General features: G+C 45.9%; 1 protein-coding gene across 13 annotated transcripts in view; it reads left to right on the top strand.

Moving 5' to 3' along the window:
* LRMDA (leucine rich melanocyte differentiation associated) overlaps window positions 1–23,699 on the top strand; it is a 1,018,367-nt gene that overhangs the window by 532,806 nt on the left and 461,862 nt on the right. Inside the window, exon 1 of one of the 13 annotated variants that reach the window (XM_077895118.1) lies at window positions 11,591–11,672. The exons of the other annotated variants lie outside the window; for them this stretch is intronic. Coding sequence (XP_077751244.1) covers window positions 11,650–11,672 — 23 coding nt within the window. The 5' untranslated portion in view covers window positions 11,591–11,649. Of the gene's footprint in view, window positions 1–11,590; window positions 11,673–23,699 lie in introns of those variants that run through there. 13 annotated transcript variants of the gene reach the window in all.

Raw genomic sequence — 23,699 nt, forward strand, 5'->3', positions numbered from 1 at the left:
TTAGAAATGTACATCAACTACCAAAAAAAAAAAAAAATCATTTCTATCTACATTTCACTTGATTTCCATTTTCAAGAGAGAGGCTTCATCATTATTATTCTATTTGAATAGCACTGATATCTTGAAGGATGGAAGGAGATTTCTATTGTATGCGGGAGTACTTTATTTCGATATTTTCTTTGTCTGATTATACATGATAAACACACATTAGTGACATTTCGTGCATGTTTGGAAGATAAATGGGGATATCTCTTTAAACCATTCCTGACACTTGCTAACCTGTGAGCTTAATGGCATTTTCTCTTTGATTCAATAATTTGTCTGTCAAAAAAAAGCTGGGCTGACATTCTCCTTGTTGTGGGATTGAAATGGAAAGAAATCTCTTTGCTCGAAGATAATTTTTTTTTTTAAATTGAGGGGAACATTTTAGGAGAAAAATGTTTTTGAAATTATTTGGGTTTTTGGTGGTGGAGGTGGGGGGCACAGATTGGGAGGGTGGTGCTGATGAATGCTAGAGCCCTGGCATAATGTGTATGGTGAGTGATAAAGGGGAGATGATTACCTCGGTCTGAAAGTCCTCTTGAAATAATTAGGGAACATGTGAATTCTTGCAAATGAAGATGGCTTCTACTGGTGTGTCTTGTGGGAGGCTGTCACCCTTCCTTCTGTGGAGGTTGTTGGATTGGGGTGTGGATCTGTGCACGCAGGGATGGCTCTGACTCAGTATGCCTACCTCGGTTCCCTCCAGCCTCGTTCTGGATGAAGGGGGAGGGAGAATGCTGGTTGTGCATCATTCTGGAGAGGCTTTAAATTCAAATGGTTGTTTTTCCTTTGCTTAGAGGTTTTGGAAAAGCCCTGTTCAGGGACTCTGGTGAAAATCAATCCTAGAGGTGAACATAGAGTCGGGAGGCAGATGGTGGGCTTGGAGGGGTAAGCTTGGAGCTCCTGAGGGAGCCCTTTGCATTTGTGATAAAGATGGCCAAGCATGTTGGGCAATAGGTGCCATTTCAGAGCATGTGACCCACAATGTACCAGTGACCATGGCTCCTTAGATGCCTCCCAGCCCTGCAGTGAAGGGCTTTTGGGAAGTCTGATTTATATAAAGATGGTGACAGTAAGCAGGGGGTTGTGGCTTGGAGCGAGATGGGAGAGAATGCTTGGTGTTCGAAGTCTGCTTGTCTCTCTACCCCCCTCCAACCCTTGGGGGGGGGGTGGTCTTCAGGTGTGCTATTAGAGAACTCTGACTTCTTAAGCTCTCTCATATTGATTCATTCAACATATTTTATTGAATGCCTCTTGTGTACCACTCATGGTTGTAGGCATTGGGGATGTATCTCAAGTCCTACAACTTGTCAGTAATGACATAGAACTCGGGAATAGAACTCGAGTCTCTTGACTCCTGATCTGGTGCTCAGCACACCCCACTGCCTCCCTGGAGATGCTGCCTTCCACAGAAGCCTAAGGGTCTGAAATTCTTTCCCATTATTTGGTGGTTTCCAGTCTCTGTATGTGGGCCATAGCTTCCCTGACCTTGGAACCTGGCTCGGTCATGCTGGGTTTCCCTTGCAAAACAAAGTAAACGCAAACATAAATGAAAATGTTAACCATCACTCATGTTTTGCCAGCCTGGACTTCTCATCAGAAAGTAGGGACATCTTAAGACCTTTGTATATCCTGAGCACTTTTATTTTAGAGACCTCATCATACAACATATGAAATGTAGTAAAATGACTTCCTCCATCTCATGTTACGTGATCGATGAAGTTTCAATGTGAAATTTTCAGAAGGACTCTAAAAGTCAATTTTACAGTTTTGAGGCTTAAGAGTAAATACGTTTTCTTGTGATAACCTTTGTTGTACTTATTTATGTTTAACTGTGGAGGAGCTTGACTTGATTTGCCCTTGACCTACCAATGAACATAATATTTCTATTGAAATTTATTTGAACCTTTATTAATCTCAGTTCTACAGTTTTTACTTTACTTGTTGCAATGAGCTTTTTTGTTAGATCTCGAACATCTTGTTGACCATCCAGACATTTAAAAGAGGGCCCTTGATACTATTGCCCATAGCTCCTCGTGGATGAGTGACACGGAGAACAGACCTCCTTGCCCTCATGCACCGAAAACCAAATCCTAGTCTTTAGCATTGGATACTTCTCAGGGGACTCCATATGGGCCAGTCTTATTTGCAGGCCTGCAAGCCTCTTCTTAGCCCCATCCAGGGACTGGCCTGGGTCTTATAGAGGTGACCCTGTGGACTCAAGGAGAGGTCCTATTTTCCCCTGCTATAGTGTCTGAGTCAGCTCGGGCTGCCACAGCATACCACAGATGGGGGGATTCAACAACAGACCTTTATTTTCTCCCATTTCTGGAGGCTGAAAAGTCTGAGATCAAGGTGCTGGCTTCAGTTCCTGGTGAAAGCTCTCTTCTTGACATGCAGACAGCCTCCTTCTCACTTTGTCCTCAGAACTCTGGTCTCTCTACTCCCATCATGAAGGCCCCACCCTCATGACCTCATCTGACCCTCATTACCTCCCAAAAGCATCATCTTCAAATATTTGGTTGGGGCTTCAACATATAAATTTTGGGAGGACACAAACATTCCTTTCATAGCGTTCATTGTGGTGGGAAAGCATGGCCCTCAGAATCTATGGCCATGAGCTTCAAATCCCAGTGCTATCACTTTTTCTCAGTGTGACTTAAGACATGAGTTGGTTATATTCTCCGAGCCTCAGTTTCTGCTTCTGTAAAATGGGGATAATGATCCATTTGCTGAGTTGTTATTTGTATTAGCAATAATATTTGTAAAGGGCCTAGCACCCAGTAGGTAGTTCTATCCTTGCCCCACTTATCTGAAGGCATCTTTAATTCAATGAATAGAACTGCTCATTTTTTAATAACAGTTAGCTGTGTGTGAGATTGAGCAGAGGCAGAGGACAGGGAGACAGAGCCCAGGAGCAGGGCAGAGGAGGGAGACAGGTAATCTCTAGCACTAAGGCAAGACCGAGCTTCTGCTGTAAGAGGAGTTCATTTCTACATTTCTGGAAAGTCTCAGGCTTGTGGGAACCCCTCTGGTTGTACAAGAGGGCAGAGGGTAGATTGATAAGGTTCTTCAGGGCTCAGGCCTGGAAAGGACACACAATTTGGGGTTGAAGGATCCAAATGGGGGAAGACTGAGCTGGGGTTTTTAACCCTCTTCTGGTAAAAAGCTTACTAAACCCAAGCTTAGGGGCCACCTGGGTGGCTCAGCGGTTGAGCACCTGCCTTTGGCTCAGGGCGTCATCCTGGCATTCTGGGATGGAGTCCTGCGGGGAGCCTTCTTCTCCCTCTGCCTATGTCTCTGCCTCTCTCTGTGTGTCTCTCATGAATAAATAAATAAAAATAAATAAACAAACCCCAGCTTAGTCTTTTGGGTTTGGAGGCCTCACTTTTGCCATTTCCAGAATAGGAAATAGAAACTGAAAGGACAGAGTTTTTATAAACGAAGGAAAGTTTTGAGCCTAGGTGGGGGTGGGGAGTGGGGGTTTGGTATTTATGTGCAAATGGCTCTGGACTTTGCAGAGTGCTGGTATCTGGGGAAGGAAGCAGTGACCAGCATTTAGAGGGCAAGCAGAACAGGGAGTGCCACCCCTGGCTGAGAGGATGGATGGGCAGCAAGATGACAGTAGTCTGTTCCCAGGCATCCCACAATTGGAGGGGATTGGCAGGTGGAAAATCGGAGGAAGCTGATAATCCCCCAAACCCTTCCTCTTGATTCCTGGCTGCCAGCAGCAGATTAACCTTCTTGATTGACTCCAGTCAAGCCTGGCTCATGGTGGGAAGAAAGCCCCTCCTTCCCTCCCTCCCTCGAATGCCCCGTGTGTGTTAGGCATTATCCTAAATACTTGTATTACATCCGTGGGCAAAACTGACAAACATTCTCATGGACCTTATAATGTTCATTAAACAGGTCAACATGATATAGAAATAAATGATATATGGTAGGTTGGAAGGCCATACATGCTGTGGGGAAAGAAAGAAAAAGAGAGCAGGTAATAACGTAAGTAGTCCTAGCTGGAGGTTGGCAAAGCGGGTTGCATTAGTGGACGTGGTGGTCAGTGGAGGCTTGATTAGGATGCTAAGCAAGTTGAGGAAGTGAACTGAAGGAGGAAAGGGCTGTCAAAATGAGCTTTCTGTCTCTGAGCTCACAATGACTGGTAGGGAGAGGAAAAATTCCTGGAATAAAATTTCTCCTTAAATGGAAGCAGCATGGTTAAGGAAGAGGAGGAATGGCCATGCCTGCCTACCTACCTGCCTGCCCTTGATCATCTACGCTGCTCATGGCACTCCCAGGTAGTGCTTGGTATCAACTGGAGGTTGGGAGGTGGGGTGTAAAGCCAGCATTCTGTAGCATGGTTGGGATTGATGGGTTCCAATGGCTCAAAACGTCTGTTGGATAGGATACATGTCTGGATGAGTGAATGAGCGACTGAGTGAGTAAACTTATGAATTCACAAATCAATGAAAAATGAGTAAAGACTAAAACTCGTCTCTAGTAGGAATGGGTAATTCACAAGCTCCCATCCTAAGTTACTAGTTGAATGTCTAGCCTCCGTGGTAATTATTTTGAGATATTTTGCTTTAAATACAGGACTCTGTAGCCCTAGGTAAATTTTCAAACAATACAATGAGAAATGATCCAACTTTTAAACATGTGTTTGGATATTATGGGATAGTCCAGGTGAGGTTTTCACATATACCTATAGTCAAGGTGGAGGGAAGTCTCAGAAGCACCCTGTCACTTCCCCTGGTATTTAAAGTAAGAGCAGATTTTGATAAACTTGTTCATTACTGTTCCTGTCAGCAACTCCTCTTAGTTTTTAATGGTGGTCAGGAGGTGGAGGCTGAAGATTGGATATCTGGTAGATCTGCTGGTCTACTGGTTAGCAAACTTTGCCCACTATCAGAAGGTCCTGGGGAAACACAGACAGACAGACTCTGTCCACACTCCAGATCTGTTGTTGTAGTTCCGGCTTTGATCCCCAGCATCTGTATTGTTAAATCCCTTCTCAATGATTTTGTTGCAAATGGTGGAGGGATTTAAGAATCACTGTACCAAAGTCAACTTTGACGGCAGAAATTATGGTCTCTTCTTTTAAGGTATTTGTTTTATTAGTGTCGACTTTCATACTAGAAAAGCAGTAAATCTTTATTGCTAGAAGCCAAACAAACCAGATTCATCCCCTTCCACCAAGGTAGCATTCTAGTCTTCTCTCTATTATTCTGTACAATTTTCCCGTGAATATGGGACTACTGAATAAATATTACTGTACCATTTGCTTTCTTTTTAGAATACATTATCCAGATTTCTCAATACTTTTAAAGCTATAGGATATTCCAGAGAATAGAAGTGACTGAGGATTTCCAACTTGCTGAAACCCCTTGCTTTCTTCAGCCCTTTCCACATAGAAAAGTGTTGATAAACCTTTATTCCCTGAATAACTAAGAGGATAGAGCTGTCTTGTACCATCCACCCGTGTCCCCCTTGCTCCTGGTCTTAGGACAGAGAAGTCCTTGTTCAAACTCTCACTGCCCCCCAGAGGAGGGCTGGTGTTAAAATAAGGTGACTCAGTTCTCCTTAGGGAAGGTTCTGGGCCATGGCCAGAACCTCTCCAATGCAGGGGTTCGGGTCGTTTTGACAAGGAGCTGTCATTTCACAAAGTGAAGGAGAATAAATCAGCCAGTCTGAGGTGGGGATAGCACAGCATCAGCCTCCACTGCCTTCGAGGAGTTTATAAACCATTTAAGGAGACAGAACTTTCTCTTCCTGGAGAGTTAACACAATAACACAGGGAAGTATCTGGTGAGGATCATGAAAGACCAGAGAGCCCTCGTGCTCCCTTTGGACTGAAGTCATCAGTGAAAACTCCTCAGAGGAGTGAATTTGGATGGAGTTCAGAAGGAGAGTCTGAATTAGCTGCACGGAGAGAAGGCCCTTGGATTGCTCCACCTGGCACATGGAGAGAGCTGCTGTGCCTCTGTCCCACCATAGTAAGCCCAACTGGCTGGTATGTGGGGCTCTTGGAAGCTAGGTGGTTAAGGAACCAAATAAAGTAATCATTCCCTGGGCCCTCCAAGAGGAGAAGCAACAGCAACAAAACCTCAGCCCTCAGCCGAGCCAAGCTCCAAGAGCCCCTTTCACAGACACATAAATATTTAATAATCATCTGTCTACAACCAATCTAGGGGAAAAAAATCTTTAAATAGACTGCTCGAAAGGCCAAAACCTGAATTTTAATTGAGGTACTTTGAATTACTCCCATTAGTCAGTCGCTCTGACTTTTTCTTAGTGAGGGGTGGATTGTTTTTGAAAGGGGGATCAGAATTATTAGCAGCCCTTAAAACACACACACACACACACACACACACGAGTGCTGTTCCTACTAAATAATAAACCAGGCTTCCTTTTTTAAAAGATGTGGCATTTTCAGAACACAAAGCAGGAGGGCAAAGTACAAGGAGCCCTACACATTAGAGATGCAATTTGAGGAGTTAAGGGCATTGGGATGCCTTGCTAAGCATTTTGTTGCCAAATCACCTCTGTGATGCTCCCTCGTCCCGAGAAAGTTTGCAGGATGGAGGAGGCGTGCTTGTGTGTGTGTGTGTGTGTGTGTATTTATATATTTATTTTCCCTTTCTCTGCCCCCTGGGCCTATAGTCTCCTGCAGCTGAGGTAACAATCCTCTTGGAGGTACCCCTTGTATCTCACGCTAGCCAATTTCAACAGTCTAAAGTGCTCAAATTGAGCCATTTTGTTCTCTGTAAAATAAACCCCAGACCATTATGCGTGGTTTCTCATTCACCCGCCTCCTTGTCTCCCTTCCCCTGGCCCCTCTCTGCCCACCCTCCCCTCCTTTCCCATTCTCTCCTTTGGCTCTGCCGCCCGCCTGTGAGTGGGAGGGGGAGCAGACGTCCTTTAGGAGAACAGTGTTTTCAGTCCAGCCATGTCAACTCCACTCTGGCACAATTTGCTTTGAGATCTGTGTCATGGAGCGGGGCCGCAGGGTCACCCCCCACCATAATTGATCTTGCTTATTCATCTGCTTCCCCCCGTATCTCCCTTTCCCCACACTGGCCTTTGTTTGGATAAATTGTTTGAAGATTTACTGTGGTGCTGAAAGCCGCCTGCCCCACTGTCCCCACCACCTCGTCCAGGGTGAGACCCTGGAGTGGCACTTAGGGAAGAAAGTTCTCCTGCCCACCCCACCCCCACCCCCCGCCCCAACATGGAGGACATCTCCCAGTGTCACATGTGAGGCAATTTCCAGACTAATTTACTATGGAATCACTTTGCACGGCCCCTGGTGCACTGGTATGAGAAATGTTAATTGGTGTGTGAGCCTGAGATGCAGTTGGGAAGGATTTATTGTTGTAAGCAAAGGAGGGAAAGGAGAGCCGCGTCCATCTTTGTGACGGCTCCGAGTCCACACTTACTCGCTCCAGATTATTTTTAAAACCAGTGGTAATGATGGATCTGAATCCAGTAATTTATTCGATTTTGGGTCATTAACCCTTGTTCTGCTTATGGCAGCAAATGACTTCATCGTCAGAGATGATGAGTGTTCCAAACTGTGGGGATACTTGGCTCTCTCGAGCTCTCATCGGAAATTCAATTTTAAGCAAGTGTCAGGCATTAGGATCCTCTCTGCTTATAGGTTTCTGCAGCATTGCCTCTAGGATTTGAAGATGTAGAGAGGGTGGTGGTGGCGGGGGCAGGGGGGGGACAGAAGAGAGCCCCCGGAAAACTTCTATTGCCAAAGAGTTTGTGTTGGGGTGGCTAATGTCCTGAAAAGGCTGCACAATAGACTCTGTCAAAATGGGTCTTTAGGAGTGGGGAATGGATCGCAGTTTGGAAACAGGGGGGAAGAGGAAAGAAAGGAGCGAGCCTTCATCCACTGATCCTGCCTGTAGCCTGAATGAAATAGCTTGAAATCATTGTTTTGATTCCCATTGACTGAAGGCTGGAGGGGCTTTACTGGTTAAGCTTTTAAAGCCGCAGCCTTTTAAACACTTTTTTTCCGCCCCCTTTTTGCCTGGTGCTCCCTTTCTCCAGTTGACCTTGAAACACATTAACTCATCTTTGAAAAGAAACTCAGCAAAACACCTTTTGCCTTCCAATCTGGGCTGCCTTCTGTCTCTGAGTGTCTGCTACGCCGGTGGCGGTGCCCGGCGTCCCTGCCTGCGGCCCGGGCCCGGAGCTGTCAGTGCGGCGGCCTCCTGGCAGGGCAGGTGAGTGAACCCTCCTGTGGCTCCCCCATCACGTCCCTTGTCCCTTGGCCGCATCAGACAAGCTGACCCACCGCGTTCGGGGTCAAGAAACTCCTTTCCTGCCTTGGAAGGTGCAGCCGGTGCTTGAGCAGCGCCGGGAGCTCGCCCAGAGCGGGCCGCCCTGACGCTGTATGGGTGCGAGCCCCGGCCTTCCCCTCAGTGCAGTCACACGAAGTACCTTTCAGGGCTGAAATTTCCAGTTGAAGTCATTTGGGGGGGATGGTGGTGGTAAGAATATACAGATTTGTAGAAACGCAAAGGGAAGAGATTTAGTGATAGTTTAGCCAATTCGCCTATTTTTGTGGATGCGGAGCCTCTGACCCAGACATGTCAAGGGCTTTGTCCAAGATCGCACAGACTGCAGGGAACAGAAGTGGTCTCAGGAGCCAGGTGTTCTGAGCAGTAGCATCCCCGGGGCATGGGGACAGGTTGCCCAAGGTGTGGGAGGTAAGGGGCAGCGCCGTCTGGAAAGAACCTACAGCTGGTAACCAAGCCCCTGGCTCTGACTTTACTCCCACGGTGACCTAAGGGTTTCAAGCGGTGTCAGGGGTCGGATACCCGCCCCTTGCTGTGGGCGACGTGCCCACCGGCCCCTGGGCCGCCTCCTTGGTGCACCACTGCTCCTGACCTCCCCATCCGGAGCTCCCCCACTCCACCAGGATCCGGCCCCGTCTCACCAGCAAAGAACAAACCCTTCAGTTAAGTACTCCCTGCTTTTTTCGGAATGAAGCCTGGGAGATAGCCTTTTTGGCAAGCTCACCTGAATGCACGGTTGGTGCAGGAAAAAATGCAATGTCTTAAAAATCCAAAATGGGAGGGGATGGGGGGTAGGGGGAGGACAAGGACCCGAAAGAACAGTGACGGGATCTGCAGCCCTCGGCCCCCGTCTGCCCGGCTCGGCCCGAGCTCCAGCCCATCCTGCGCGCTCTCCTGGGCGTGGGACCGGGACCCCTTAGCCTGGGCCCAGGGCAGATTCCCCCGGGTTGAAACCTCTCTGGATCACTAACCCCAAGTCTCTCTCAGATGATTAGAGCCCTCGGGGAAGGGCTTGGTGGTCTGAGGGCCTGCCCCTCTAGTGCGTGCGCGTCTGTGTGGTCCCCATGGCCAGACTGGCTGCTGCCCTGGCTTTCGGGCTCCTCGGCCACCACCCGTGTGTGTGTGTGTGTGTGTGTGTGTGTGTGTGTGCGCGCGCGGGGTGTGAATGTTCCAGCCTGACTCCAGCTGCCGAGTCATCAGTTCTTCTGACAGACGGCTGCCTCTTTGCAGAGCACCCCCCTTCCCCCCCCGGCCCCCCATTTCATCTTCTCCCTGTCAGAACTCACCCTTTGGCAGAAATCTTTTCCGAGAGCTAAATGTGAGCCTCAAAGAGATGCCGTCAAGGTATTTTTCATAATTTTCAAAAGTAATTTCCTTCCCTCCACCCGCCCCCCCAGCCGCCTTCTCTTCATTATAATTATGTCTTAGCAGCCACGAGTCAGCACTCGGCAGCCAGGGCCCCCTCCCGGAGCAGCCCCCCCACCCCCCGTTGGGCTGGGCTGGGGACAGGTCCCTGGGAGGAGAAGGCTGGACGAGCCAAGTCCTCCTTTCCGTTGGCTTCGGGGACAACATAGTAGAATCATTTCCTGGGAAGAAGGAAAACTTAAAATGATTTCGTGTCCCGTTTGCTCTAGAAAAGGACCCTGAAGGCATTTCCCTACATGCTGGGTCCTTAATAGTATTTAGGGTACTCTTAATCCAGTTCATATGTGTGTTTAAGAATAGGTGACATCTGTTCCAGAACATTCTCTGCCATTGCTTAATTCTCCTGCTCCTTTCCCTTCCGTGCTTCCTCACTCCCTCAGATAGGAGTCAAGGAAAAAAAAATCATCTTTTTTTTCCTGTGAATCTCATTTCTTCCTCCACCCGCCTCTGAATCCCTCCTGTGACTGGTTCTCAACAGGAGTCCATCTCCAGAAACAGGAAAGGGAGTAGCCTGTGTCTCTGGCCCTCTGCAGGGACTCCGGGATGGCCAGCCCCAGCTGAACTGAGATCCTGGGGGTAAATTATCCTCTCCTAGGGATCCTGGGACTTGACATTCAAAAATTCTATTCATTGAAAACAGACACTAGCCCCGAAAACCTGGTTTAGTAGATAAAATCTGTAACCACAAGAGGATAAATCTAGTTTGGCTTGTTTGTACTGGTCTAATTTAATATGATCTCCCTTGGAGTTTCCAGCGTCTAGATTTTCTAGATCATTAAATCCATTACTTTTCAGTGTTTGCTTTTTTTTTTTTTTTTTTTTTTTTTGAGGTTGGGGTAGGGAGTGGTTGTATTTTTTTAGTGGCATCCTGCACTAATCAGGAGAGCCTCGTCAGAGCCCATTTGGGGTCTGAAGTGATGAATTTCTGGGGCTCAGGGCTCTGAAGGAAGATTTCTACCTATTTAATTCAAGGACTCTAACAGCCAGGTCAAAAAAAAAGGGGGGTCTCCTTGCTGCAGTCGCAGCTGTAGTGGGACCCACAAAGGGGTGGAGGGGTCATTTGTCACCTCCTGAAAACGCTGAATGCCAGCATGAATGGTGTGGGAGTGGCCATCTCTCTCCCTTATCCAGGATGGTCTGAAGAGCCTGGGGGAAATAGCTGTGAGCTCATCTGTGCCCTTGAGCAAATGGGCCTCTTCTTGAACCATCCGACCTTCATGGGACAAGTGGAGCAGGTTTCACACCTGCCTCTCCAGGTCCGCAGGCTGATGCCGCTGAGAGCTGTGTCTAAGAACAGTGCTCATGAAAGCAGATGTCATCCTTTCATTAAGAAGCACCCCTCCCAGTGTCAGTTGTCACATCTGAAGGAAAGGGATTCCGTGGGATTAAGTATCACCTACCCTTCCTACATTGACTTGTGTTAAGCGGAAGGTGAGTAGTAGAGAGAATCCCAGACTCTGTGCCAGGTTCCCTCCTCCTCGATGGAATACTGTCCTGCCCTCCACTGGACTCTTGTCTGCAGCCCTGGACTCTTGGTAGTGAGAAGTAGTTGCAGGCCATGTTGTGTCTCAGAAGCTCCAGTCAGGGCTACACTTGCTCCTGGGTGGGCCTCACAGCTCAGCTACGTCACCAGAGCTTCCATGCCTCCACTCCCATGGCAAAGAGCCATGGGAAGGCTGTAGAGATTGTCTGCTTATTGGGAATTTGAATCCATGGCTCTGTGTGTGGGTGAGTGTACGAGAGTGCATGCGCATTTCTCTCTAAGTATTTTTTTTAACTTTGATAAGATGATCTTTCTTTAATTTTTTTTTTGTCATTATCCTTTGAATGGTCCATATGGATTTTTCCTCCCCTGTAACCCTCCAAACAAAGAGAAACCATGGAAACAAAGCACGCTAGGAGGTAAGTTTTGTAACTTGTCAGTTTGAACAGTGAAGCAGTCTGTGCACACGTGTGTGTATGTATGGGAGTGAGATAGACACTGGAGTGAAACACTTTGTCACTAAGCGGAGTCCTTCCTTGGGCAGAAGACGACACTGCATGGTGACTTTTCCTGCATAATTGGACTGTCTCTTCACATAAGCCAAGACGCTTGTTTCTGAATATAAGCCCATGCACTCTCAACAGGTCAGGAGCGATAGAAAAACCTGTTGTCTGGCTTTGTATTCGGAATAATGGAGTCACTAATCTACTTGATCTGGCCAAGTCAGATAAAGAAGAAAGTGAGGGATGCCCATGTTTCAGGGATAGAAGGTACTTGTAAAAGCAATTTCTTTTGGGGAGGGGAACCAGGGGGAGACACACAGGAGGAAAAAAAGGAGCAAAGACTGTTGGAAACCTTTTAATTAGTACTAATTACCTCAGCAGAAAATGTTGGAAGCTTGAAAGGATTTGTGTCAGCAAGTGAAAGATCAAAGATGGCTAGGCTCGCATTTTAATCTGTTGGCTATAAAAAGGAATGAGGGGGGTGGTAATGGGACCCAGGAGAATGGCTGCCCAGGTGGCTCTGCCCTTAATCCCTTCTTTACTGCTGCAGCCTGAGGCCTAGTCCCAATTACATAATAAGATGATTTAATTTAATTTTTTTCTTTTGCTTGACTTCAACTGGGTTGCGGAGAAGAGGAAGGGTGGTTTCTCTCCCTTTCCGTGAGGATGGAGTGGGCCTGGAGACCATAGACCTGGTGGCTGCACAACTTCTTCTATGGATTTTCTCAATCTTTTTCTCATCCAACAAAAGGACACTTTAATTTAAATTAAAACAAAACAACAAAAGCACCACACAAGGGAAAGACCTCTCCAAGGATGAGGGAGTCTCTGGGCGTACTAAGGAGGTGAGGCCTTGATGTGTTTGGGCTGTGGTTAGGGCATGACTGGGGCAACAGGTAAACTATGTCCCTGGAGATCTCCATCTGCTGAACCCTCACTGTGATAGTTCCTTCAAGGTCCAGTGGGACAGGGAGGGGGACAGGGAGGGAGAGAAGCAGGAGAGAGGAGTTGACAGTCCACAACACTCACCATGGAGGGCCTCTGCATTTCTTCCTCTCTCCCTTTCTGTCACTGCCCTCTTCCCTTCCTCTTTAAGAATAGATTAGGCTGGGCCAGGGTCTGTGCAGCTGCCCATAATAGAGCAGGGGTTGCCCCAAGGGCCTAGCTGGCCTGTTTTTGGGTAATAAAGTTTCACTGGAACATTCTTATGTCATTTATATATTTATTTAATATCCATTTATTTGTATATTATCCACTTACTTTCACACAGAGGAGTTGTGGCAGAGATCATGTGGCCCTCAGATCCCAGCATATTAATTATCTGGTCACGGACAAAAGAAGTTTACTGATCCTTGCTCTAAAAAGGGGTTGAGCCCCATTTGCCCCCAGCAGTAACCTCTGTCGTGATGCACCATTCATTCACATCTTTCCCTTTCTGATTTCCTTTTCTGGGGCTTTGTATCCTCACCTCTCAAATAAATGGCTTACTCTTGTATCTTTGTCTGAAATTCTACTTCTGGGAACTCCACATGTATGAAAAAGACAGAACCCTTGCAGGCTGTTCTGGTTAACCCCCGTCCCTTCCAGGGTCCAAAGTGTACACCTTCAGAAAGGTAGTGAAGCAGATAGCAGCTCAGCTTAGAGAACCCAGAATGCCGCAGGCCGCTGCACTGTGATGGAAGGATCTGCGGGCATGTCCTTGAAGCTACCCATTCATCAGCTTAGGCTCATTCCTAAGCTTTTAGGTGAGCAGCCCCAGGACAAAAGTCTACATGGCAGAGTCAAGCCCACTGGCTCTGGATCCGTGAGTGTCCCTCAGTCCTCTGGGGTGTGGCACTTTCAAAATTTTTAGTGCTAGGAGGCCTGACCTAGAGTAGTCCAGCTCAATTTCAGAAAGCCAGACCACTGAACACAAGGCTTAGATCTTCACTTGCTCTCAAACAGGCTACCGGAGAGGGTTGGGGGCCCAGATCACCTGGTATTTGGCTTGTGTCTCTTCAGTCATATATGCACAGTGCCTGGTCTGGCACCTAAAATCTGATGTACGACCCCTTCTCATGTATAAGTTGTTTTTTTTTTTTTTTTTTTTTTTTACTTTCCTTTGTTCTCCTTTATCTCCTTATCTCAGTTCTGCACTTATTAGGAGGCTGGAGAAGGCCTTAGTTGGCAGATTAGGGCAATAGGTACATCAGCATCTCGCCATTTGCATTAGTTATGTATTGCCACATAACACATCACCCCTCAGTTTAGCAAACATTATTTATCACAGTTTCTGTGGGTCAGGAGTCTAGATGTGGCTCAACCCAGGGTCTTTCACAAGGCTGCAATTAAGACATCAGACAGGGCTGTCATCCTCTTAGACTCAACTGAGGAGGATCCATTTCTAAGCTCATTCACGTGGATTCATTTCCTCACAGGAGGTTAGACTAAGGCCTCATTGTCTTGGTGGGTGGCCAGGGGCCTCCCTTGGTTCCTTGCTACATGGGACTCTCCACAGGGCAGCTCACAACATGGCAGCTAGCTTTGAAGGAAGTGGGCGAGAGAGAGCTCCGGCAAGGTGGAAGCCACAGCCTCTTAGTCACCTTGTCTTGGAAGTGAGATCTCATCACTTGACCTTATTCTACTCGTCAGGAGCAAGTCATTAAGGCATTAGGTCCAGCCCACATTCAAGCAGAGGGGATTACAAAAGGACATGCATACCAGAAGGAAGGGATCAATGGGAGCATGTTAGGAGTTGCCTCCCACACCATTGACACTCAATCCTGATATCCCACTGTCTCAGCATTATTTAAGACTGAGGAGTCCAATTTAAGCACGGTTTACTGTTTGTATTTAATCATAAAATAATATTAGCTCTTTTGGGAATGAAATGCTTCTGAAACTTCTGTTACCCACTCCTCTGTGTTCCTAAAGAGACTACGCAGCATACACTTTTATAATTTGAAGTCTCAGTTCCAAATCTTCATCTTCGAGTGTATCATTCCTGGACTCTCGACCTAAAGTGGATCATTCCCTCTGAGTTCTTGAAGCACTTATTTTCTATATTGTTTATTTGGCACATAATCATATAGCACTTTGTGACAGTTCTCTTGTTATCTTGAGTTACTCCTTGAATCTCATATTGTTTAATTTCTACATGTTGACATCTTGTCTCTCCATAAGAATTATAAACAATTTGAATGAGGCAACTGTCTAATACTTCAAATAAAAGCAGCTACAATCATTCTCTTTAAATATATGTTGACTTTTTCCCTTCGATGTTGTTGATTTCTGGCTCATGACCATGATTTTCGATGGCTTCTGAAGGGTGTGGTGCTCGCTGTCCCTGTACTGAGTGGCCTCAGTCTACTCTCATTTGTTAATCTGGTTTATTTATTTTGGTAGGTGGTTTTGCTTTAGTTTTCAATTTGTTTTTCCTTTGATGTCAATCCAGTAGCCTTTGATCCCCTGCCTGTTCTCCAGTTTTGGCCAAGGATTAGGAAACTAGTCTTAAAGTGTTGCTTTGATTGAAAGTCACAGTTTTCTGAATAAATGCTTAAGATTCCCTCCCATAGTATTCTGGTTTTGTGACATCATTGTTGGGGCCGAGAGGGGACTGAGCCTTTTTTGAATCTTGACTTCACACTGGTATCACTCACTTACCTCTAGGTTGGTGGCTATGGCTCAGAGAATGAAGACAGATGCAAGTGTGAACTTTAGATAGTGTGCTATATTTTTATATTCTGAATGATGATTGTGTGAAGCTTTGGGAAGGAGAGTGAAAATGAGTATGGTTCAAGGAGTTTGGGGTTGACCACCCCATCAGTGCTTATGATTGTGAGTTCTCAGGGCCTGGCCCAGATAGCCAGCCATGGTGTCTCCCCCTCATAGTATCACCTCTGTGGGCACCGGGGAGAACGTCGGCACTCTTTATGGAAGTAGTTGTCACTTAGGCATTATAAATTGTGTCTCCTCCTTCCCCAGATTCTTATGTTGAGGTTTTAACCAGCCGTCCCTAGCACCTGCTGACTGACACTTTGATTTCTAGGCTCCAGAACTTCAAGATAAATGTCTGTTGTTCTCAGCCAAGTGGTTTGTGGTACTTTGGCATAGCAACCCTTGGAAAACTAAGGTAGGAAGTGTTCCTGGTGCGGTTTTGAGGCCCTAGCGCCTCACGTTGTCCTGTCCTTGGTCCTGAATCAATGCTCCTGTTTTCTCTTTCCACACTGTGCCTTGATCTGCCCTTACCCCGTTGCCTTCAGGATTCACCATTTGCTAAGGGGTGGGGGCCGAGGTTTTTCTGTTGTACATCCAGGCTAGGCTGGCTCTTCTTTCCCATGGAAAAAGGAGTCCACCAAGAGTGATGAGGGGGACTCCTTCGCCCACACTTGGACAGCTGCACCAGGGCAAATCTGAAATGTCTGAGCGGGACATGTCTTAAGCCTGGGACAAGCCCATCTATGTGGAGTATTTTCTTCGTGGGCTGCCCTGGCTTCCCAAGAAGTGTACACACCTTCTAAGGGTGCACCCATCTGTGGAAGTTTGGGACTTCTGAGTGCTAACGAGCTACAGTTTCCAACCTACTTGATATGTTTGCTGTCATTTTCTTTTCTGGTGACGTTGGGGAAAGGAAAAGTCACACAGTCTGTCAGTCTTGTCTGCTCCCATGAAACAGGGAAAGTTCTATTACTTTCCTCGTGGAGACTGACAGCTATGCCATCTCTTCCATCACTGTAGAGTGATCTCCTCCATCCCAGATCATGAATTGGGCCAACAGGATTCGGCTATAATGCTCAGCTGTCAAGGAGTACTTGCAGGACAGCAGTGAGAGCAAGAAGGAAGGGGGCTCACCCCACAATAAGGAGCAAAGCATTATCCTTCACCTAATCTAGTGTCTCTCAATCTCAGCACCAAGGACACATTGGGTCAGGTAACTTCTTGTTGTGGGGGCTGTCCTGTATACTGCAGGATGGTTCCAGTACCCCTGGCCTCTACCCACTAGATGCCAGTAGCACCATCCAATTGTGATAATCAGAAATGTCCTTAGACTTTGACATATGCCCTCTAGGGGGCCAAAATCACCCCCCAGTGAAGGACCACTGAGAGAATTCTTTCAAACAGTTGTAGGAATCTCTGTGGGGGTCTGCTGTGTTCTCTCAGCGGGGAGCATAAGCACATCTTATTAGGAGGGGACAGTTGTAGGTAAATACAAGATGGTTGTGGGGAGTTAGGGGAGCTGAAGGCTTAAAGACACCAGACTTCCAAGGATTTTTTAAAGACACAGAGTGAAAAGCAGCTTCAAAAAATGCATGATGTTCCAGATCTAAATGTTAGAATTAATTGGGCTCTAGTGATCACACTACACAGGGGTTGCAGTTTGCTGGCTCATGGGTAGGGTAACTTCCATCCCTGTCTGCTCAGGACAATTCTAGTTAAAGCCTGTTTTCAGGGCATCATGAATAATAATATTGTCCCTTTTACTCTGAGAGGTGCTCCTGTTTAGACAACAAATTTATATAATCAACCTCCTGCGGGCCAAGTGTAGCTCAGTACTGTGTGTGTGGACAAACACAAGTACTAATTCTGAGACCCTGGGGTGGGGGTGGGGAGGGCATGATGTGAGTCCCTCTGTCCTCACTGCTCCTTATTGTCTTCTCTGCACTTCCTGTGTTTCACCATCTCTAAAATGCACATTGCATTTTCTATTGCCCCCCAACTTGGTCCCCACTCCCCGTACATCTCAGCATCTCTGACTCCATCTCAAAATGAATGGCTTCTTAAAATTGTCATTGACCATGAGGCTATCGTGGTGGGTTTGTTGTCACTGCACATTCCAGCTTGGTTCCAGTTACTAGGATTTTCACTCCAGATGACTTATACACCTTTCTGATAACTCATGTGCCATTTAAGAATGCACTGTGATTTGGCATTGAAAGACAAAGTTATTGTGCATGTGGAAAGGGCATACACTTGATAGCATAAAGCAAATATTTGTTGGAGTAACAACCTTGATTTATGAATATGTTTCTTGCAAAGCCACAAGCAGGATATAAGAAAGGAAGAGAGTTCTTGAGGCATTTTAACGTAGGAAACACTGGGTCATTTTTAATTGACAGTGGTTTTTCTCTCTTGCTAATACATAAAACAACCTTGGATTCATTGAAATACCGTCAGGTGTCACCTGACTGGCCCCTGGAAGTGTTTAAATTGGGGACCTCCAGTGGTTCTCATACTTTGTTATGCATAGAAGTGATCATAGAAGTGATGAATTAACTGTAGATACCCTAGACCCCACCTACAAAGAGAGTGATTTGTAAGTCAGGGGTAGACCTTGGCATCTAAACTTTTAAAGATTTATTTATTTGAGAGAGAAAGAGTAGGGTGGAGGGGCAGAGGGAGAAGGAGAGAGAAAATCCTCAAGCTGACTCCCTACTGAGCGCAGAGGCCAACAGGAGGTTCAATCCCATAACCCTGAGATCAGGACCTGAGCCAAAATAGAGAGCCGGATGCTTAACTGACTGAGCCATCCAAGCACCCTTGAACTCTTAATAAGTATCTCAATAGGAGATTCTGATACGTGTGGCCCACAAACCACCCTGCTAGATACTCTGATACAATCACCCCCTCTATTCCACTTTGGAGGAATCTGAGGTTCAGAGAGGGAAAGGAAGGGGTCTGCTCATATACAGTAACCGGATGAGCTGGGACTGAAGTGATATTTCCCAAGTTACCCATAAATAAATGTTTTGATGAATCTGTATTATAAATGTTTCTGGAGTTCTTCTTGGCTCTTTCTTCTGGAAAGGAGATAGGCTCAGGATTTGGGCCTGTATCCAGGGTAGATATGTTTTTCTCTCTTCCTACTTAGCCATCACCATGGGAGATACAAAGAGGGGTCTTTGCAGTCCCATAGCTTAATTAACTGTCAAGGAGATAAGAGTAGGACATGAGGGACATTAGGTGAACAAACCAAGTCTATGATCAGTGATGGATAGAGCACATAGGATAGAAGGCTTTGAGAGTGGACTCCAGCCATGGTCAGCTAGGTCCAGGACAAGCTGAAAAGTCTTTTCTGAGAAGAAGGGGTTTAAGCTCCACCTTGAACTGTGGGTGAGATGTACAACAGCAGAGAGCAGGTGGAGGCATTTCAAGTGAAGATAAAATGACCAGACAGGTTACTCAGTCTTCCCGCAGGTCTTGGCAGGTCCTTAGAAGGTGATGGGAATAAAACCTGGAGGTCTGGCTTGAAAGCCAGGTCAAGACAGATCAAAAAGTTAGCCTTGTCAAAAGCTTCAGGTCTATTCTTACCTATAGACAACCCCTGGTGATCCCAAGTTATTAATCCACCCGGAGGCCTATCCTGACCTGAGTTCCCTTGCTTTGAAGTGTGCTGTCCTCTGCAGCATGAGGAAATAATTTGCTGCCTGCTTCAATGAACCATCAGGAGAGCCAGCAGACCTAATGACATGTGAGAATATTAACCTCCTACCACGAAGAGCTGTGAATCTTGAGCGGCAGTCTATAATTCACCCTGGGCTCCTGAGCCAGACCTCTCCAGCTTTCTCTCTTGCTCACTTTCTCACTTACACCCAGAGAGAGAAGGAGAGACCTGCTCATAAAACTTTATATTCTCCAATAGTGTGAGCTTCACTGAGCTGCTTAGTAATGAGTGACTTTCCTTTTGCAGCCATGGAAAAATGTATACCCTCAGAGGCGAGGTGGGGGCTATTTTCAGTGTTGCATTTTGCATAGGATTCTTTCCCCTAATCCTGGGAAACACATGGTATCATGGAAGGTGACCATTAAAAGGCTTCGATAAAAAAAATAAAATAAAAAATAAAAAATAAAAATAAAAAATAAAAAATAAAAAAATAAAAGGCTTCGATAACCAAACTTCTTCATAATTCTAAGCTTTGTCTTAAAAATCAAAGGGAAAGTGGAGGTTAGGACTCTAATCTAAGGACATTTTGGAAGTTAGATGGGACCTTAGAGATATTTTATGGTCACTTGAAGGCAGAAGGAGAACTTAAACCTCATTGTGTTATAACTGTGTTTTTGCCCTTGTTTCATGAGACCATGGGCCCCTTGAGGACAGGATAATATCTTAACTGTGTTTATGCTCCCAGGCCTATTAGAGTGTCTGATCCCTGTAGCACCTCAAATAGTGTCAGTGAAAAGATGGAGCGAATCATCTGCTCCAACTCCAAGTTTCACATATGAAAAAAATCCAACAACAACAAAAGAAACAGAGCCCAAAAGATAATTGAACAATGGACATCGCTGAGTTTTCCTAGGGCTAAAGTGAGCCTGCTTTCTCCTGTTTGCTGCTGGTGAGAGGACTGCCACTCTCTAAGCGCTAGAATGCCATTGTGGTGTGTTCATTAAGCATTGTGTTGTTTTCATGGAAACTACCTAGTAAACTCATTGAAGCCAGGGGAGCCCAAATTAGGGCATAAAATATGAAAATGGGAAATCAGCTGCCTGAGGGATAGGAGGTATCTCAGACATTCAGGCATGGCCCCCTGGAGGAGAGCATCTAGCAAAGTAGGAGTTCTTGAACCAGGAGAGTATTTCCCACTTTGCTAGCAAATCCTGGCCCATCAGGTTCCACATAGGTGGGAGCAGACTTGTGTCATTCACCCTGAGTCTGGATAAATAAATATAGTAAATACTCATTGAAGGAGGAGTAAAGTAATGAATTAGAGTAACCCATGCTATACTTATTAAGGTACTCTTTTGTTTAGCCAAGCCATTTAATTTCCATATCTCAAGTGTCTCTGTACAATACTAGGCACATAAAGGCTTTTTGATGATTTATAGATATAATGAAATCAAACTTTCTTCCTCTGCTGCCTTGGCTAACACAATGAGTGGGAAAAACCAGTGGTTAGTGTCCACTCTGGATATATGTAATTCCATCTTTCTGGTCTCTCCAAATTGTTATCCTCTTTCTTCTGCCATTTTCTTCTTTTTAAAATTAATTTTATTAAAACCAGTCAAATTAAAACTGCTTCTGTCCAGGGCATCTCAAGGTCCATTCATTATGGCTTCTTATCTTGGCAGAAGATCGGCATGGAAAGGCAGCTTGGCCATTATGCACATACAAAGCCCATCACTTCCCTACCAATGGCCAATTCATCAAACATTTATCTTTTGCCCTCTGAGCACTGTGTCACTTAGCCTGTCACTCCCTAGTCTAGGATGCTAGGAAAGATGAAAAAAAAATGCAGGGGGTAGGGGGAGAGTTTTTTCTCCTCCAGCTTTTCCCTCCCAGAATATTTTGTTAATCAGGTTTCATACTTGAGACTTGAAACTCTCCCCCTCCCCCTGCTGTCCTCCAGCCTCCATGTTTTTGGCCATATGTAGGTTGGAGAAGGCCTGCTACATTTATGCTCAACTTTTTACTGAGTGATGATGTGACTAAGGCAAGGATAAAATTTTAGCTTGGAGACTTTTTCTCCTGCAACCCACTTTAGAGCAGAGAATGTTAGAAAATGAACAGACATCTTAAAGAATTGAATCCAGCCTCTCCAGTTTACAGAGTTAAGGGAAGCCCAGAGCAGGGCAAGGATTTTGATGGCAGGAAGGTAGTCACCAAGGCAGAACAAGAATCAGGGACCCTGGTCATTCTTCAGACAGAGGTTCTTGCAAGCTGGCATTTCCTAATGTTGTCTGATGATTCTGAATACATGTTAGTATGTCCTTTGGAGCTTTAGCTACATGCTTCCTTATCTGAGCTTAACTAATTACCTCTTTTGAAAATACATGATCCCCCCCCCCCAAAGAAAAAAAGAAAGCCTAATCTTTCAAATATCAACAATCCTTATCTACTTAGGCTTGTTTTTAGATACCTTATCTCATGTCCTCCCCATTCCAATATCTGCAAAGTATGTAAGTCAGGGATTTTTCTCCCACTATAATAGATTAGAGAATTACATCTGGGACTTGAAAACAGACATTGTGAGCCCAAATCTAGTGGTCTTACTTTGTGTGTCTACTTACCACATTTGTGTTTGGCTTCAGTGAGTTGACAAGGTAGTCTCCCTTCAAACATCACATTCTTTGTGAAAATATCACTATGACATTCTACCCCCAAGAGCAGCAGTCAAATAAACCAAAGAGGCAGATGGGCATGAAGGAAGCTTCATTTAGTCTGAGGAAAATCTCCTGTTCATCAGGCTTCATATCTGCAAGCATTTGATCTGTCTTCTTTGTCCCTAAAACTGTTACTTCTGTTAGGTGTTGGTCCTCGGGGCCCAAAATGTGCCATTATATGAAATGGAGTGCAACCCTGACAAAATTGTTCTTTGAAAGGTTTTGCAAAGCACAGAGTGAGGGCTGTTTGAAAGAAGGGAAATGGCTGCAATAGTGAGACACTTTTGGAGGCCACCATATCACCCAGGGCCTTCTTTCCTTCAGGAGATATAAAGCTATCCTGTAGTCTGGGACAGAAAACATGTTTTCACCTTTTTCAGCCAACTGGGACCTCACAGAATCAGTAGTTGGCATATTTTTGCTGGTGTTCCTGGCCTGCTTCCATTCCAGGGGGCCCTGCCCATGGGGAGCTGGTCTTTGGGCAAGTATTTGATTAGGGCCCCTCTGGGTCCCTAGGGCCTTGAGGCACAGCCGTGTAAATGTCTCCCTTTCTGGTTGGTTTGCAATGAGTAGACACCATCTGTTGAATTAAAAATTCCCTTTATGGAGGGTGGTGAAAGGCTTATGTGGAAGAGACACTGTTATCTTTCAAGCAAACAGTTCATGAGGTTGAAGAGCTGTGTTCTTGGCCCAACATATGTTTGCCCAATGGCTGTGGGAGCCTCCCCCACCAGGCGCTGAATTCCGCCCCATGGCGACGTGCACACATACCGCGGCTGCAGCACACCATGTCCACTCCCTTACATCTCCCTAGTAAAGAAAACCTCCATTTATAGAACCCGCCAAACAAACTCACTCTTTAGACTCTTAAAAACAAACAAGATCCTGAGGCCACAGGCTCCATGCGTGCATGTGTGGTTTTGTAAAATCTCAAGCCGTGAATCAAAATAATTTTAGAGACATAGTCAAAGCCCAGACCAAGCCCTATCACCAGGGTAGGAGAAATGCAGGAAAGATTCACTGAGAGGCATGGAGGACAGCCAGATGGGCAGAGTGATGGGAACAAGATATGGAGGCATCTGGCATGTTCATCGGGAGGGTACCTGGTTCTCACCTCGGTCCTAGGGACTCCCTTACTATAATAGCTTCAGGACAAACATAGGAGGGTGCATCAGAGACGGTGACCACTGCAGCCCTCATTTCTTTCCTCTCAACTTTTAGAGCCCATTTTGCCCACGTTGCTTAATAATGTGCTATCCTATATGATTTCTCTTCTTCACCTCAAGTCCCACTTTTTCCTCTGTTCCATAGTTGATGAATTCACTGGGGGCAGGCGCTGTGACTTGTGCATCATTGGTCGCCCCAGAGGTAGATGCTCACGAGAGCCTGCCAGGCTGGAAGTGCTTATCACATACAGGCTTTCTTGTGCTAAGTAAGCTTGTTGGAATGGCTATTGCTTGCATGCCAGGATTAGTTATCTCTTCTTATGTTCCTTTGCCATCAAATTTGGCGTAAAGTATAAGAAGATGCTCACAGAATTAGAATTTAATTGGATTGAGACTTTGCTGAAACCGACTTCCCCTTTAAAACCTTTCCTAAATGCTCCCCCTTCTCAGAGTACTGTTTACCATCTCAATCTAACCCATTACCCTGCAGTCTCTGGTGACGCCTTCCCTGCCTACATCTCTTGCTTAAAGTCGGAGAGCATGCCACAGTCCTCTTCGTAGCCCCAGAGACTAGCAAAGTACTGGGCAAAGAATTGGCACTCAGCACCTTTTGGTGAATGAAATAAATGAATGAATGAATGAATGAATGAATGAATGAATGAATGAGCTATAGAGGTACATGCCAAGCGGGGGGGGGGAACCG

Source organism: Canis aureus, chromosome 4 (assembly GCF_053574225.1).
Source record: "Canis aureus isolate CA01 chromosome 4, VMU_Caureus_v.1.0, whole genome shotgun sequence".
NCBI lineage: Eukaryota > Metazoa > Chordata > Mammalia > Carnivora > Canidae > Canis > Canis aureus.